This window comes from Monodon monoceros, unplaced genomic scaffold, assembly GCF_005190385.1.
Source record: "Monodon monoceros isolate NGI ecotype Baffin Bay Population unplaced genomic scaffold, NGI_Narwhal_1 Super_Scaffold_10, whole genome shotgun sequence".
Taxonomy (NCBI): Eukaryota; Metazoa; Chordata; class Mammalia; order Artiodactyla; family Monodontidae; genus Monodon; species Monodon monoceros.
The window spans coordinates 13,948,940-13,967,539 of record NW_021703766.1 but is presented as its reverse complement, the minus strand read 5'-3'; the positions used below and the strand labels follow the sequence as shown (position 1 = coordinate 13,967,539).

General features: G+C 40.9%; 1 protein-coding gene across 1 annotated transcript in view; it reads left to right on the top strand.

The window, feature by feature from the left end:
- HYDIN (HYDIN axonemal central pair apparatus protein) overlaps positions 1-18,600 on the top strand; it is a 431,237-nt gene that overhangs the window by 104,148 nt on the left and 308,489 nt on the right. The window contains 2 exon segments of the mRNA XM_029201876.1: positions 1,760-1,894; positions 15,142-15,341. Of these exon segments, the coding sequence (XP_029057709.1) occupies positions 1,760-1,894; positions 15,142-15,341 (335 nt within the window).

Sequence of the window (18,600 nt, the reverse complement as noted above, 5' to 3'; positions counted from 1 at the left end):
TTGGATCCCATGAAAGGAAGGTCCTCATCTAAGGAAAGTTCAGCTATCAACAAGAAGACAGATTCTGTAGGCTAGGAGGGCTTGTTCTTGGTGAGTTACTCCCAGGACCTTCATACGAGGTGGCTGATGTAAGCCTGCTTCTCTACTTCCTGGTTCATGGATATGCAAGGAACCACTGAGATACATTTGGGGCACTGAGAAACGCTTTCTGTGTCGTTTACCTTTTATTTGCTTCCTGAGTGCCATGGAGTGCGAAAGACAGAGGCTGTTTGGTCTTTGTTTCTCTACCTCTCTCAAACACACAAGTTGAAAGTAAGCCGTGAACACTCGACAAGCCACAACACAATTCACTTGGGGTACAATTATAAACACCCAGACTCCAGAGTCAGACTAATCTGGGTTCAGATTCTAGGTGAACTGTCTCCCAGCTGTAGACTTTGGGCAAGTCACTTCACTTCTCCAAGCTATGGGGATAAGAATAGCACCCATTTCAATAGGTTGTTTGGAATATTAAATGAGATAATGGATGTAAAGTACTCAGCTCAGTGTCTGTCCTATAATAAGCACTAAAGCAATGTTACTATTCTCCTTCTTATTAGTGTTGCTGTTGTTTTCCTTTCTAGTTTTTAATCCACAGTTAGGCTCTTACTAAAGTATTCCCAGCAAGCTTATATGGCATCATTCAACACATCATAAACACCACTGCACATTTCTCTTACCAGCAAAGCCAATTCTATTCCTACCAGATATGTACACATCTCTTTCTTACCTCCCCACTCTCTAGTCTTTAGATCTGTCTGAATTCTCTCTGCATTTCTTCTTCCCTTCTGCATCTGGGTTTCAGCTTTGAGAGGTTGTGGGAGTTCCTGTTTCCTCATATTTCACCTGAGACTCCTAGGACATACTTAACTATAGTTAACTTTCTTCTGCCCTCTTTGAGTTTTTAAAAAAACAATCCTCTCCCATTCCTGTGTCTCTAGAACCTCCACCCCTGACCACCCCCCTTCTCACAGTTACATTTATTTTTAGAAATATGTACTCTGGATGAGGCAAGCAGAGCAGAGGAATAAGACTGTAAAAGGATGGGACTGTTTGAAGCTGCTCTGAGACTGGCCTTGGGGATTGTACTGCCCTCTGTGTTCTTGCTTCACAGTGGTGTTTAGGTAGGACAGTCCTATAGGGAGGGCAGGTGGAGTTAGGCCGGGACTTGATCCGGAACACCATTGCTTGGTAAAGCTGTAGCACTTATGGCAAGTGTCTGTTTCCTCATCTGTAGAATGAATTGTAATGAAGCTTAAAGGTTATTGTGAGGATCAAGTGGCATCTCATGTGCAGTGGATGATCCACAGCAAGAGTGCAGTAAGTGTGATTTCTTCTCCCAGAGCAGTTCTCAAATGTTGGGAAGTCCAGTGCAACTCCACCGTGTGGGTGGGGTTTTAGATGATTAAGCAGTTAGTCTTCGAAAATAGTCACATTTAAATAATAAAATAAAGATTTGCAATAACAATTAAATTGTGTAATAATAATAATGTTAATAAAAATTAAAGCTAAAGTACATTGAGTGCTTACTTTGCGGGAGGTCCTGGGGTAAAGGTAAGTACTGTCATCTCCTTTTACACTTGAGGAAACGGAAGTTCAGACCTAACCAAAGTCACATGGCTAGTAAGTAGTAGATGGAGATTTCACGTTTAACTGCAAGGCCTGTCCTTTTTCTTCTGCTTTCACATGTACAGTGCCCATTATTGTGTTTTTCTTGCAGGTTCCAAGGATGGTGAAAGTTGTTGAGGAAAGTTCACCTTACTTTAAAGTAATCAGCCCCAAAGATATTAGCCACAAAGTAGCACCAGGAGTGCCATCCGTTTTCCGAATCCTCTTTAGTCCAGAGGAGAACAAGGTAACAGCAGCGCTGGCAACAAACTGGTTGAATGCTTGTCACTAGCAGTTTGCAATTCTGAGCATTCGAGGAGGTGGTGTTGGTGTTGGTATTGTTGGTGGTGGTGTTACTGGTATTGGTTGTGGTGTTGGTGTGGTGGTGGTGGTAGCTGTGTCGTCGACAGTGTTGTTGGTATCGTTGATGGTATCGGTGGTGGTGGTGTTGATGGTGGTATTGCTGGTGGTGGTGGTGGTGAGGAGAGGAATGGTGAGGGTGGATGAGAGGAGGGGATGGTGCACCACTGGGAATACGGAGAGAATTGTCAAACAGTGATGAGGGCTTTTATGAGCTGCAAGTAGCCAGAGTGTAAAGAAGGGTAATCCTGGATGCTCCCATGGAACCGACTTCAGCATATTTATGTTGGACTGTACAGCTGTTTATGTTGGACTGTACACCGAAAAGGAAAAGATGTGGTCCAGGTGCAATGAGCTGAGACAAAGCGTAGAGATTATGCCTTCTTGGAAGTTTGGGATTCTTGTTAGTTGCATCCCTCCTCCCCACACTCTAATTAGTTTAGGAAAGAGTCCTAAGATCCAATATTGATCACAGTATCAGCCTCACTAATGGCAAAGAATGTGGCCAGGACCTGAGGCCATATTCTGCTCCTTAAAGACCAGTAGATAACCAGTCCTCCGTGAAGGGGTGACCTCACCAGTAGCTCTTCCTAAGCACTAGTGGAGAGGCTAGAGCCAAAAGCAGAGACCTGCCCTGTCTGCTTATCCTTGTCTGCACACAGACCAGCTAGAAAGAGCCTGAGTTCAAAAAGAGGCCGTTTCCCTCCAGCACCACCACAGCTGTCAGGAATCTAGCCTATTCTCAGGCTCTCCTCAGTTGTATAAATTCCAGTTACTTCTGGTAGGAAAATCTAGCTTGGGCAACTGAGGGAGGAGGCTTCTCCCCAGCCCTTCTCCAAGACTGCAGAATTGTGGGCTGAGTTTTCCTCTGTAAGGGCCAAAGTGGGGACTTGTGTGGAGGAGGAAAGGGCTTTTACCAGCATGACTGAAAGAGTGAGGACAAAAAGCAAGGCTAAAATAGGCATAACAAAATGTCAGGTTATATGTAATGTTAAATAGTGTGTTTGCTTATCTGTATTGTGCCGTTATGGTTGGAATCAAAAGAGCGTAATGGAGACACAGAGAACTAGCTTTGAATCCCTGCTTCTCCATCACTAATACTTATTAGCTGTTGTAAATGTCATTACCAGTATTCCTGGTGCTGGTGCTACTGTTTCTGCTTTTCTGGAGAGCAGGGATAGAGAATTTAATGTGGTCTGCCAAGCATATATCACTGGAGCAAGTGGTTAGAAATTTCATTACTATTATACTGCTGTTATTATTTTTCCACTCTGTAGTATTACTGTTTGTTTCTTGGGCTGTGTTTATGAACTTATCATTTTGTTTGGGGTATTATTGAAGTAAACAGAAAGATAAATAGTTCCAGAAGTAGTGCTTTTTGTTATACGTTATTGAAGTCCTTATTTTTTTCTCCAGGCTCTATATCTGAATGCTCTCTGTGAAGAGAACAGTACTTGGATTTAGTTTGGGTGTCAAATTTGCCTACACTGTCAATTAATTATAAAAGCTGAATATAATAAGCTTTTGTGCAGCTTGAAATATTAAACTTGCTGGATTTGAGGAGTTGGCTTTCCTTAATTTTTTTCTGTGCTGGAGAAAAAAATATCTTCTGTTGAATAAGTATTATTCTACCTGTAGGTAGTCTAGCTGAGAGAGGGATACACAGAAGTTTCTGAAGAGGTGGAATGTTCGATGTCATGATAGATGTGTGGGTTACATGGATGAATTCATTCATCAAAATTGTATATTTAATATTTCTGCACTCCAAAATATCTAAACTTTACCTTAAAAACTTTTAAAGTATAAAAACAATAGAAAGGTGAATGGATGGAGGTACAGATGAAACCAGAATGACAGAATGTTAATAACTGTTGAATCTGGGTGATGGATACATGGGATTTGTTATACTATTCTGTTTTATTTGTGTATATTTAAAATTTTACCTCATCAAATGTTAAAAGCAAAGGGAGAGAGATTTTATTACTGCTTATCTATACAGCAAATAAATAACTGAAATATATTTTAGGTGAGTTTGTATTTACTTTAAGTATGAAATGCCAGCATTCCCATTGAGGCTTACTACTTGGCTATATTTCGTGGAAGCTTATCTTACTCCTAGTTTTTTTTTTTTAATAAATTCATTTTATGAATTTGTTTTTGGCTGTGTTGGGTCTTCGGCTTTCTCTAGTTGCGGTGAGCGGGGGCTACTCTTTGTTGCTTCTCATCGCGGTAGCTTCTCTTGTTGCGGAGCCCGGGTTCTAGGCACACGGGCTTCAGTAGCTGTGGCACGCGGACTCAGTAGTTGTGGCTTGTGGGCTTTAGAACACAGGCTCAGTAGTTGTGGCGCACGGGCTTAGTTGCTCCGCGGCATGTGGGATCTTCCTGGACCAGGGCTCGAACCCGTGTCCCCTGCATTGGCAGGCGGATTCTTAACCACTGCGCCACCAGGGAAGCCCACTCCTAGTTTTTTTATTCCCTCTTAGCATTCCATTTCACCAACATTGCCTATGGCCTATGGGGAAAGCCTTAATTAAAAAAAATAAGTTAAATGTTGTTTTACTGTTTCTTCTTCTAAGTATTTGAAAGTTATCAATGGTTACATGCATGTATGAGGAGAGAGAGAGTGAGTATAATGGCTACCTATGAGAAACTTATCTAATTTTGGACACATTAGGATTTTGTGTTGGATTGGGCTCTAAGCTATGAAATAATTGACATAATACGTTTTTCTAAGGACGTAGTGATTTCTCCTTCTGCTGACTGTCTAAGACTGATGGTGGGTTTTTGGGGAAGCTCCTGCTGCTAGTTTTGGTTCCTTTTTTCTGCAAAGATCCTGCCACCCTTGCACCATCAGCAGGGCTCCATTCCAGCAGTTTTTCCAGTCGTCTGGGCATTTACATTCACTCTTACTGTTGGAAAACCAACAGGGCCATGCACAGAATGACCAGCTAGGGTTAGTTGTGCTGTCTTTAGTGCGGCTCCAGAATGTAGCAGAGGAGTACTAGAGCCGCATTTATTTATTGGAAGAATAAAAGTCAGTCTTTTCACTGTGTCACTTTTTCTCCAGTTGGCCAAATTGATAGCCAATGTGCATATGTATTTTTCCTCCTTATCCCCTGCTGATCTGAACACACTCCGTTCTCATTTACCCTCCTCACACCTGGAGGGTGAGATATGTAAATTGCAGCATGCCACAGTTTAATAAGCCAGTCCCCTTTCAATTGGATTTTCAGCACCCATGTATATTAGCATGTCGAAGATGATAATGCAATTTACATTTTTTCCTGTCATCTATTAATCTAGCTTCCTGGAGATTTAACTTGTTTAGAATGCCAAATACCCAGATAACAGGTGCAGGAAATTCACTTTGGCTTTCCTTATCTCTTCTTTTCACATGGACTTGGAAAAAAAAAAAAGATTGGATATGTTATTTATCTAATAATCCTAGTGTACATGTCATGGATGGTAGAAATATAGTAATCAATGTTATCATAACACTATAAAATTCTGGAGACAGGCATTTTTCTTGACCTCTTAAATCTGTATCTTTACTATAAAAAGGAGTATAAAAATATTAGGCTTATGTAGGAAAGCAAAACTGGGTACTTTCTTGGACTTAAGAAAGCATCTCTTTGTAATAGTGTTGGCATATGGAAATGGCAGCAGTGGTCTGAAGAAAATATGAAGTGATGTAATCTTATTGCTCAGTTATGTGTTGAGAAAATATCTAGTTTGTTGTCAAAATAGTTTTCTTGATTTGTTACTATGAAATTTAAAGAACATGGCCCAAGAAAAGTAGAAAAACGTTGACAAAATTTGTTACCCAGGTGTGTAACATTAATGAACTATAGTGCCAGCACTTTGAATTAAAGTATAGATGTCATAAGATTTTCTACAATCAGTGATTCTTGTTGACAGAAATAATGATAGGGATTTCGTTTTCTTCCTGCCTAGCATTCGCCCTCCCTAGTTCTGTCTGGGTTTCCCCTGTAATCCAGGTGCCTAGTACGGGGCCTAACATATAGGAAGTGTGCAGTAAATATTTGCCAAGTAAGATAAGGAAGTTAATCTCAAGAAAATATAAGGTAGTTTCTTCAACTTGAGGATGGCCTGAAGATGATAAAAGCAAAGGCATATAAAAAGGGGGCTCAAATATCTTTTTGTGCCATGAATGTATTAGGTGTTAACGTTTTTTCCCGTCATTTCAACCAGGAGAAAGATATCTAAGAAGGCTTAAAGGTGTTTCTTCCCATTTTGTTTCATATCTTCAGTGAGTCACATCACTACTTTCTAGCTTTCTGGATTTGACAAATATCATTTTATAATACGGCTAATGAGGATCTCAGACATTCTCTTTATGAAGAACTCTTGATAATGTAGTATCCAAATAAAGATATTAAGATGAATATTATTTCACTCGCTCTGCACCAGGCCCAGTTCTGTCAGCCAGGATCCAGTGGAGAATAGAAGAAGCTTGGCCTTCATGGAGCTTATGTTCCACAATGAATAAGCAAACAGATCATTTAATGTCAGATATTGACATGATAGAGAACAGAGAGTGATAGAAAATGGGGACTGTTTCCTTTCAGCAGGAAGATCAGGGGAGACTTCTCTGATGAGGTAACATTTGGGCAGAGAGCTAAACGGGGAGGATATTTGTGTGGGAGCAGGAACAGCACTTACAAAGGCCCTGTGACAGAAATATGTCTGGCAACAGGTCAGGGAAGTGCAAGGCCAGTGTGGCTGGAGCAGAGGAAGCTGCTGGGAAAATGGTAGGAGACAAGGTTTATAGAGGGTAAGACCATGAAGCGTCTTAGAAATCATGCAAAGTAGAATAGGAAGCCACCATAAGTTATTTAAAATATTTCTATTATGGAAGCTTTCACCCATATGTAAAAATATAGAGAATGATATAGTGAACTGTCATCCCCCAGATTTTCAAGCTATCAGTGCATGACCAATCTTGCTTCATCATCCTGTCCCCTGCCTCAGAGGATTTTGCAGCAAGTCCCATACATCATTTCATTGTAAATACTTCATTGTTTGTCTCTAAATGATAAGGTCCTTTCTAAAAGTTAACGTAACCACAGTACCATTATCACACCTAAAAAATGACAGGAACTCCTTAATATCGTCAGATATCTGTCAGTGCTCACATCTCCCCAGTTGAGTAATATGAAAACATATATGTATATGTAGAGGTGTGTGTATATATGTATATAAATATCACATAAATCAATGATATATGTGCATTTTAAGTTGCTTAAATCAATCATATGTATATGTGTAAGTTGGTTTGCTTAAATTGGGATCCATACAAGGTACTGAGTGCAACTCCACCAGATTCCATAGAATGATCCTCCATCCCCTCTGTTTCCTATAGACTGGTAATTAGGTCTAGAGCCTTGTTTAGATTCATATTTGATTTGGAGGGGCCAGAATTCTTAGGTAATGTGGTATTTCCTATTGCATCACATCAAGAGGCACAAAATGTCTGTTGTTACACTTTACTTTTGTAATGAGTTAATAAGGATCCTGAGGTACAGTTCATACAGGAAAGATAGGATAAATGCTTGTTTCTTTCCCTTTATCTGCCCTGGTGAGTTTTGATTAGGAATGACGTATCTGGCTTACATTTTTAAGATCACTCTGGTTGCTGTGTGGAGAATAGACTGAAGAGAGTGTGAGGCATAATGGCTAGTTGTCTACTCTTAACATCCATTTTCTCTTTCCTCATTGGTAAGAGAATCACATGTTTTGATTGGATTCGTTGCTGCCAGAAACAAAATGTTGCATTTCCCCAGCCTCCCTTGCAGCTGCATGTTGTCTAAATGTTGGCCTGTGAGATGTGAGCGGGACTTCCAAAACGCATGTACTTGACGGAAGCTGACACAGTGGAAAGTGCTCTGTTCTGCCTTCTCCTGCCTGCAGCTTGGCTGTGAGAATAGCTGGCATCCCAGGAATCACTCTGCCCCATCTGGCAACATTGAGGATGGACCCTGTGCTAGACTGGTAGAGCAGGAATTTAGGAATTTGTGTCTCTCACGACACTGTGGAGTCACCATACCAACCTGGCCCAACTACCTCTGGACTTTCCAGGAGAGAAATAAACTTCTAGCTGCCTAGTTTAAGTTGCTCTTATTTTCTTCTGTTCCCTGTTATATGTAGCAGAACTGAACCCTGATGAATATAGAGACAAGAGCCTATTGTAATAGTTTGCGAGAAAAAGATGAGGATGATTTGGACGAGGGTGGTAACAGTGAGGTGATGAGAAGTAGGTGGACAAAGGATATATATTTTTATGGTAGAGCTGTCAGGGTTTGCTGATGAATTAGATAAAGGGTGTGAAGAAACAGGAGTCTAGTTTCTCATAGTATTTTGGCCAGCAGCTGACCGAATGGTGCCACCATTTGCTGAGATATGGAAAGTGGAAGAAAAACAGGTTAACGAGGCTGGGTAGGAGTGAGGTAGGGACTCAGGACCTCTTTTTTTATATGTTAAGTTTGAACTTCCCTTTAGACAACCAAGTGGAAATATCAAGGAAGCAGTTGGACACAATTGTCTGCAATAAAGGGTCTACAGACAAATATTTAAAAGTCATAGTGTAATGATGCTACTTACCACCAAGGGTGGAGGAGATGATGCTGGGAGTGAGTGGAGATAAAGAAGAGGGTGGAAAGAGGAGGAGATGCCAACAGAGGATGACACTAAGAAGGGGTAGTCGTGAAGTAGGAGGAAGGCCAGGAGACTGCAGTGCTCTGGAGTCCAGGTGGATAAAGTATTTTAAAAAAAGAAGGAGAGATCAACTGTGTCCAAAGCTATAGAATAAAACAAGGATGTGGATTTAGCCATTAGATTTGGCAAGGTCATTAGTGACCTTGGTGAGAACAGTTTCTGTGGAATGTTGGGTAGAGAAGTCTGATGGGGTGGGTAGAAGAGAAAAGAGAAAGTGAGGAGGTGGTAATATTGAGTATAAATAACACCTTTGAGGAGTTTTGCTGTAAAGGGTAATTGGAAAAATGGGGCAGTAGCTGGAGGTGGGTGTTGAGATTGAGGGTAGTTTATTTAAGTTGAGGCTATTTAAGCATTGTTGTAAGCTGATGTTTAAGTTATTTAAGCATTGTTATAAGCTGTGAATGTTCAGTAAAGAGGGAAATTGATGCTTCAGGAAAATCCTAAGGTAAGTGAGAAGGATTGAAATCTAGTACGCAAGGAAAGGGTTTGGTCTTAGATAACAGGAATGAAGGCAGAGTATATGGGTATAGATACAGGTTGATTGGCAGATTTAAGGTAACTTAGAAAGCAAAAAAGCTAAACAGGAAATTAATTACCTTAAGTGGATGATTTGTACATGAATCATGAAGTAACCACATTATCGTTGTATACTAATGATAAAGATGGTCAAAATAAATTTGGAAGTCCTCGGGTCACTTTACAAGCCAAAGATCAGAGGTCATTCCTTTTTAATAGGTGGAGAAGTATAGATGCCCCTAGGAAGCTGAGACCCCAGGTAAATCATATGAAGAGTCAGAGTGGTAGAGAATAAGGCCCGAGAGACCTGATCAGTCTTGTTTTTAAACTGATTAGGACTTGAGAACTAATTCTTCCCTTTAGAGAGGTGAATTTCAGATTGAGTACTTTTAACTGGTTAGGGAATTTATAACGTTTTTCAGGGACAGTGAGTATTAAATGTGCTGAGTCCAAATCTGGTTTTACTCTGTGTTAGCCATTCCACCATCAAGTTTAGGGGTGGAGAAAAGGGAGAAAGAGGATTGTGAGGGCTTAACCACACTGGCTGTGCTTGCACTTGAATGCCTGGGGAGTCATTTGCTGCAGTAGAAGACATCATTTTCCTTTGCCTGAGTTGTTAAAGGACAGAATTATTGCCACATTTGCTTTCTATCATGGAGCTAATATAAAATCAAGATTCATTCTTTTCACTTCTCAGAGTCAAATCTGCCACTTGCATATTCCACTGCCTTTTCTTTTTTTTTTTTTTTTAAGTTTGGAGGATAGGCAGGTTGGAAGGAAGGCTAATGGACAGAAAAAAAAAAAGGATAGGCAATTTCATCTGGAGGCCATTGTTATATAGAATAACATTTTGGGATATGAAGTAATTCATTGCTAAGTCTCATAGTAGACGGGAGAGAGTTTGGAATAAATATTTTGGCTCTGAATGGTGACCTGATTGCTCTGAATTTAAGTACAGAGGAAGGAAGTACATCAACTAAAGTAATTGCTTAGCTTGTAGGCTGACAAAGCCTCCCAAGTCATAACATCTGAATTAATTTTAAGCCAGTAGAGCAATATATAATTGTATATTATATAATCTAATATAGTCATATTAAATACAGAGCTTAAGAGATTGGAATACATTTTTAAGGAGTTTAAAGAATTTCTTCATATTCTTTTATGTGACTTGATTATGAAAAAATATATAATTCTGATCAAACTTCAAATCTTCCTCATTTGGAAATTTGAATATTTCAGTTAGCCTCCTAAAGTATTTTCAGCTGTCTTCAGTTCCTTATAGAACAAGGCAGAGAATATGTAAACATAGAATAAATTACTTGGAGATCCCCTCTCATCATGGATTCAGCAGCATCTTTTGTTCTTTCTCTCAAAGCCTCAGTTAATATTAAGTTTCCACATGTGCCTGCAGCTTTCCAGTTTCTAATTCCCAACAAAACCTTTGCTTGCTGGGTTTGATCTCCTAAGAAAAAATGAAAACAGTACTTATCTCTTTAGGATTCTGATGTAATCAGACTAGACTGTTCTGTTGTTGAATTCTGTGGAGTTTTCTAGGATCAAGTATGCTTCGTGTAATTTGTACTTTCTTATATCTGAATGGCATAATTTTTGAGCCTGGCATTACCATGCAGAAACCAGAATCACTTCAAGAGCTAAGAGTCCAACAACTCAATTTAAATAAATTTCATGAATACTGTCCATTAATTGTTATTACTTGCTCCTACCTTAGGACTTTCATGTTTGCACCTCTCCTTGCCAGGAACGCTCCATTCCTATATCTTGCCTGACTGGATGCTTTGGCTATTCAGGTCTCTATTCGAAGGCCGCCTCCTCAGGGAGGCCTCCTTGGTTGTTCTAACCTAAAGCAGCCGCTTCCCATATTATCACTTTACCATGTTTTATTTTCTTCAAAGTCCTTGTTGTTTTTTGAAATTATCTTGTTCCATTATTATCATCATTACCAGGATTATCATTATTATCCTAACAACAAGTACACAAATTGAGTTTTCCTACGTGTCTTACACAAAACATTGTATTTTATGCAACACTTTAGTAATGACAACTAACATTTATTGAGTACTTAACTACTCGCCAAGCTCTAGGCTAAGCATTTATTGCACTAGGCCAGGTCGGTTTCATCTCTTGCCTGGACTACTGCAGTGGCTGCCTAACTGGCCACCCTTTTTTCATCTTAGCCTCCTTACAGTGCGTTGCCTACATAGCAGCTAGTAATTCTTCTAAAACATGAATCAGGTACATCATGATCCGCTTTCAGCATCATTAATGTTTTTGGCCATCCTCAGGTCCTAACAATGGCTTACAAGCTCCTGTGTGATCTGGCTTCCCACAACCTCTTTGCTGCATCTCTAACCCCTCCTTACCTTATTCCCCTATGGCCACAGTCTCTGAATCATGCTTCGCCCAGATTACCACCCACCCCCATGACGTCATTTCTCCTTTCACTTAGATTTCTGCTGGAATGTCACCTCCTCATAGAGGCCTTTTCCCACTCACTCTTTTTTTTTTTTTTTCTTGCGATACGCGGGCCTCTCACTGCTGTGGCCTCTCCCGTTGCGGAGCACAGGCTCCGGACGCGCAGGCTCAGCGGCCATGGCTCACGGGCCCAGCCGCTCCGCGGCACGCGGGATCCTCCCGGAACAGGGCACGAACCCACGTCCCCTGCATCAGCATGCGGACTCTCAACTACTGCGCCACCAGGGAAGCCGTCCCACTCACTCTTTATTCCCTTATGCTTTATTTCTCTTCACTCAGCATTATAGTACTCATTTGCCTGTCTTTAGCAAATATTTGTTGAATGTTTACTAAGTACCACGTCCTGTTCTAGGAGCTGGATATGTGAAGTCAGTACGATGGGCAGAATCCCTGTTGGCATGGAGATATGGGGGGAGGCATACAATAGACTCAATAAATAGGTAACATATATAATATATTAGATGGCTTTGGGAAAACTAAAGCAAACGAAAGGCTAGGGAGTGATGGGACAGGAGAGGGAGAGTTAAGTTTACAATAGGGCAATCAGGGGAGGCCTCAGGGAGAAAATGGACATTGTGCAAAGTCCTGAAGGAAGTGAGGGAGCAAGCAATGTGAATAATTACAGGAAAGCATGTTCTGGATGGAACGAACATCGAGTTTGAAGGCTCTGAAGGGAGAGCATCTCTAGAATACTCAAGAGACAGCAAGGAAACCTGTAGCTGGAGCACAGACGCAAGTGGGGGAGGGGGAGGTGTGGCCAGAGAAATGACAGGGGTGCCAGACCGTAGCACTCAGAGCCCCCCAGCTCTCTGCTTGGGAGATTTTGAATGGAGGAGCCTCCTGAGCTGACTTATATTTTAACTGGATCCCTCTGGCCCTTGTGTGGAAAATAGACTTTAGGGAGCAAGGGTTGAAATAGAGTCCAGTTAGCCCAGGAAAGATTGGAGTGGCTAGGGTCAGGGTGGCAGGGTGGAAGTAGTGAGACGTGTTTGTGGTCTGGATATATTTTGGAGGTCAGTCCTACGAGATTTACTAAGAAATTGAGAAACAGAGTGATCAAGGATGCCTCATGCCAAGATATTAAATCCAGGCCAGTGGAAGGATGGAGATTCATGTACCAAGATGGAGAGGCAGTGAGGGGACAGATTTAGGGTGGAAGGAAGGTCATGAGCAGGATCTCAGTTGGCATTGTGGAGCTTTTGTGGGCATGAGAAAAAGGCTGCCCCTCTAGGCCGATTCAATTGGAGCCAGCAGAGTGGACTGGATTTCAGGTCCCGTTCCTTCCCTTGGTAGGGTATCTTTATGCACAGTTGCAGGCAGTGGCATTAGTCAGCAGCTTTGCTTTGGGCCATGGTAAGTTTGTATCCAGTGAGATGTTGATCTGACTGCTGGGTATGAGTTTGGAGTTCAGGGAGGCAGAGAGACTGCAGGTGTAAAGCTCTGTCGTGGGAACATTCCTGGCTATTTTCTCTTTATATTTATTTAATATATTTGTGTATGTATTACATTGTACATTAGATATGCTTTATTTACCTGCTCACTGTCTCTTCCGTCACTATGTAAGCTCGAAGTGATCCATGTCTGCGTTTACTACTCAGTTGCATACCCAGACCCAGCTCGGTGCCTGGCACCTGGACACTTAATAAACATGGTTGTATGAATAAACGAATTGGGGATACCACTGCTTTCTACTTGTCCTGTGGGTTTTGTGAAATTGAGTGCATGGCCAGGTCTAAATGTCAGTCAGTATGTCAGACATTCCCATTCCTGCTCTGTGCCTAAAGTCCAAAGAGAGGTTTTAAACCTCCACCACTGAAAACCATTTACTGCATGATTACCAAAAGGAAACTTAAGTTCCAAGAGGCCTTTATACTTATAAAGATTGCCTTGCAGCCAAAACACACACTAAAATGATGGGGAAACTTAACATGAAGGAAAATGAACCTGGTTTAGATAGCAAATTCCTTTCACAGTAACTTCTGAGCCTATTCTTTTTTATTTTATTTATTTATTTTTGGCTGCATTGGGTCTTCATTGCTGCATGCAGGCTTTCCCTACTTGTGGGGAGCAGGGGCTACTCTTTGTGGCGGTGCGCGGGCTTCTCATTGTTGTGGCTTCTCTTGTTGCGGAGCATGGGCTTTAGGCGCGCGGGCTTCAGTAGTTGTGGCGTGTGGGCTCAGTAGTTGTGGCGCACGGGCTCAGTAGTTGTGGCGCACGGGCTTAGTTGCTCCGTGGCATGTGGGATCTTCCTGGGCCAGGGCTTGAACCTGTGTCCCCTGCATTGGCAGGCGGATTCTTAACCACTGAGCCACCAGGGAAGCCCCCTGAGCCTATTCTTGAGGAGACTGTTAATGCTTTCCTTTCACATTTAGGTTTGCTTGTTGGTGATGGTTTACTTTTAACTTTTTCTTTGTTGCATTGAGGATGAGATTTCCATTTTCCTATCTTATGAGAGGAGATAAAGGGTGACTTAATTCAGCATTTCTGTTGCATTTAGACTCAAGATTGGGGACGATGGATGCCTAGGGCCTCAGCATTTTTATTTGGAATGGTCAGTAATGGCTTTGCACAAGAGGTGAGGTTTAAAATGGGCTTTGAATAAGTTAGCTATTGTTGTATAATGACAGACCACTCCCAAATTCAATTATGGATATTATGGCTCACCAGACTATGGTTTAGCTAATCTTGACTAGGCCCACTCATGAGTTGGGTAGGCAACTCTGCTTAACTTGGCTGGGCTCTCTCACATATCTGGGGCAGTAGGCTGGTCTAGCATGGGACATCTGGGCTCCCATCCTGCCGTAGGCTAGACCAGGCTTGTTTACATGGCAGAGTTTCAAGAGCAAGAATGGAAATGCCCAAAGCTTCTTGAGGCCTTAGCTTGGAACTGGCATAGCATAACGTCTGCCACATTCCAGTGGTCAAAGCACAGGGTAAAGAAATAGACTCCACTCATGATGGAGAAGCTGCACAGTCATATTTCAAAGAGTGTGGTCATAGAGAGACCATTATTCGGAGCTATCAGTCTAACACATGGCTTGAAGGATAAGTAGGTAGGGTTTAGAAGGGGGAAGTTACTGGTGTGAACCTCCTCTGATCTAAAGAAGAATGAGCCTCAACTGTCCCACATCCCACCTCCCTAATATCCGGGAAACACAAGAAGCATAAGCTTTTCTATTGACTTGTAGGTTTTAATACTTGAACTGTTCTCTTTTTCTTAGAAAAGAGTATCTCATTGAAGGTACATCCATAATTGTCTTGAGAAGGTTTCATAGAATATATAATTTATTAAGTTGTTTTGCAAGATGCTTGGCATACAGCCATATTTCTTGCAGTTATCTTGGTCATGTTGGTGTTTCCACAAGTAATGATTGTACCCTTCTCTTGTAGGACTATGCCCATATGTTGACCTGTGTCACTGAAAGAGAAAAGTTTATTGTGCCCATCAAAGCTAGAGGTGCACGAGCCATCCTAGATTTTCCTGACAAGCTGAATTTTTCTACTTGCCCTGTTAAATACAGCACTCAGAAGATTCTGCTGGTGCGAAACATTGGCAACAAAGATGCTGTGTTTCACATCAAAACTCATAGGTATGCCTTCCTTCAGCTTTTGTTTTTGATTGATTATAACTAAATCTAGTCAGCACATGTAGTCTCCTCGAATAGCAGTCAAGATGCCACTGCTTATTACAGTCTTCACTTGCAAGGATGGGAGGCCTCAGTGATGTGGCGCAGACTACTTCTTCATCCCACGAGGAACCCAAAATTCAAGGTTACCTGTTTGGGTACGGGTGGTTTTCTGAAATGCTGAATAAGAGACTTTCTATTTAGCATAGCGAATGGCTCATGGGAATATATTAATAAACATATTTGTTGTGACTGAGACTTTTATAACTGACTGTATTAGTTTTCTACTCCTATTGTAATAAATTACCACAAACTTCATGGCTTGAAACAACACAAATTTATTATCTGACCTTTCAGTAGATCAGAATCCTCACTGGGCTAAAATCCCAGTGTTGGCAGGGCTGTGTTCTTTTCTGGAGGCTTGATGGGAGGATCCATTTCTTTGCCTTGTCCAGCTTTAGAGGCCACCCACAATTTTCTTATCTGAAAAATGGGGGAAAGTAGCCACCTTATGGGGTTGTTGTGAGGAATAGATGAATTAATAAACATAAACTGCTGGTATATAGCAAGTACTGTATAGTGAGTGTTTCTTTAAATGACCTACTGCCAGTGTGGTGGGCAGAATAATGGCTCCTCAAATATGTGCATGTCCTAATCCCCAGAACCTGGAAGTGTGTAGTGTCACATGACAGAGGGGACTAGGGCTGTAGATGTAATTAGGGTTGCTAATCAGCTGACCTTAAAATGGGCAGATTATCCTGGATTATGTGGGTGGGCCAAGTGTAATCACAAACATCTTTAAAAATAGAAGGAGGCAGAAGAAGAGTTTGAAGTGATGAGATATGAGAAGAACTCAACCTGCTTTGAAGATGAGAAAGCTGAGCAATAGAGAGGTTGTATAACTTGCTCAAGAGCACATAGCTAGTAAGTGAAGCTGTTTGATTTTAGTCTGATAATTTACGGTGTAGCTATAGTGTAGTAGACATTATGGGACAATATAAACATTATGGGACAATCCTTGCCCTCAGTGATCTCTCTCATAAGATGGGGAAGAATGGTTGTTATGGGACGTGAAGATGCTGGCTGATTAGCAGGGCCATAACAAGAATGGCCAGCTTGGGAACACAGGAGACAGAAGGTCAAGTTCTTTTTCTATGACTTTTTAAAAATAAGGCAGGTATTGAGCTGGATCATTTTCATAAGGGCTTTATCTGTGGAATCCTTCGCTAGTTTAAGGACAATCTCTAGTTTAAGGACACATCTCTCCAGTAAGGATTAGCATTTACTTCTGCCTGGTTCCCAAAGATTAGACTACATAGACTGCCTCTCTGGTAATTTCTTGGCTTAGGACTGATCATGCATATCTAAACCCTAAACTGGTAGAACACACATGTCCAAAGTATGAATTCCCTAGAGAATCCTTGTTTCCCTCATTCAAAACCACGATAGACATCTTTCCTTGTGCTAATGGGAGAATGTTTTGGTAACCTTTGAAGTTTCCCAGGTTTATATGGGGATTTTGTTACCATTCCCCCTGACTTAACCATCCCAAGACCTTGTATCCTGCTGCTATTAGCAGGGCTGTTAAAACCCAGGCTTCAAGGGCTCAGTGGCTTACTGCTCTGGTTCTTATTTCTTCTTGTTTTTGAATCCTGTGGATTTGCCTCTTTTTTTTTGCATGCTCAGCTACACATTTATGTAAGTTATATTTTATCCAGACTTTCTAGGTATTTTCTGGTGGAAGAGTTTTCGGGTTACTTGGTCTGCCATATTGTAGGTAGCAGGGATGCCATAATGTGGGTTGAGGCACATCCCTCAGGAGGGAATTTGTGTTTATTCTTACATGTGTCCCAGGAGCATCACTAGCTCTAAACCATTTCATGTAGATTCAAGTTTCTGTTTGGTATCATTTTTTCCTGGCTGAGAAACTACTTTAATATTTCCTGTAGCAGAGATCTAGTGGATATTACTCAGTTTTTGTCTACTTGAAAAAAAGTATTTTGCCTTCATTTTTTGAAAGATTTTTTCTCTACAGTATAGAATTGTGAAATGGCAGTTATATATACATTTTTTTTTAGTACTTTAAAGATGTCACTTCATTGTCTTTTGGCTTACATTTTTCTAATGAGAATTCTGCTGTAATTCCTAGCTTTGTTCTTCTGTAGGTAATTATGTCTTTTTCTTGGGCTGCCTCAAGATTTTGTCTTTATATTTGGTTTTTAGCAGTTTGAATGTGATGTGTCTAGATGTGGATTTTGTTTTTGGTTGTTTTTTGGTTTAAGGATCTTATTTTGCTTTTATTTGGTTTTCGTTTCAATCCTGCATGAAGTTCTCTGAGCTTCTTGGATCTGTCATTATTTTTGGAAAACATTGGCCATTATCTCTTCAAATATTTCTTTTCCCCATCCTCTCTCGCTATTTCTTCTGCTTGTAGGAATGTTCTATCTGCCACAGGTGAAATACTCTGCACATGTCTTGTCTTCTTTAGGGGCAGGGGATTGTCCATTTTTGTTTGCCCTGCAATCTCAGCTCTCTAATGGGTTTGAGAAAAATTGTGATTTTGTTGTTTATCTGGTTTTTTGTTGTTGTTGTTGTTAGGGTAAAAGAAACACTCTTTTCAGCTCTCTACATCCTGGGTGGAAGCAGGACTCTGACCCACTTTAGATAAATCAACCGTCAGAGGCAAAGGAAAAATTCTTTTGAAAATCAGTGTCTCCTGACATTGTCAAAGTGCTTATAAAGGCTTCTTTTGTCATTTCATGGTGAGACTCATATTTTGATTGAAGGGAAGAGAGCAAGTTGTTCAACTGGCTCACCATGACTTAGAAAGAACCAATCTCTTTCGGTTAAAAAAAAAAAAACAAACTTTCATAACCACCATCCATAATACACATTAAAAACTTCCTGTGACATTGGTATTGTTCCAATGAAAAAGAGAGTCCACCTAAGGTGGAAAAACAAGCACAGGCAGCACATCTTCCTGAACTGTTTGGCTGAATCTTAAAAACTACACATAATTGGCAATACATTCATGTAAAGTGAAACAAAATCACAGATTTAATAGTGTGAAGTTGCGGGAAAAGATCTAAAACTTTTATATCCATGTAACTGTGAATGTGAATCATCTTTTCCTAATGTAGAAACACTTCTAAGGTAAAATGGTGAGCTAACTCAAGGACTAGCCAGCAATCATAATGCCATTAGAAACTCTAGTCCAACATTC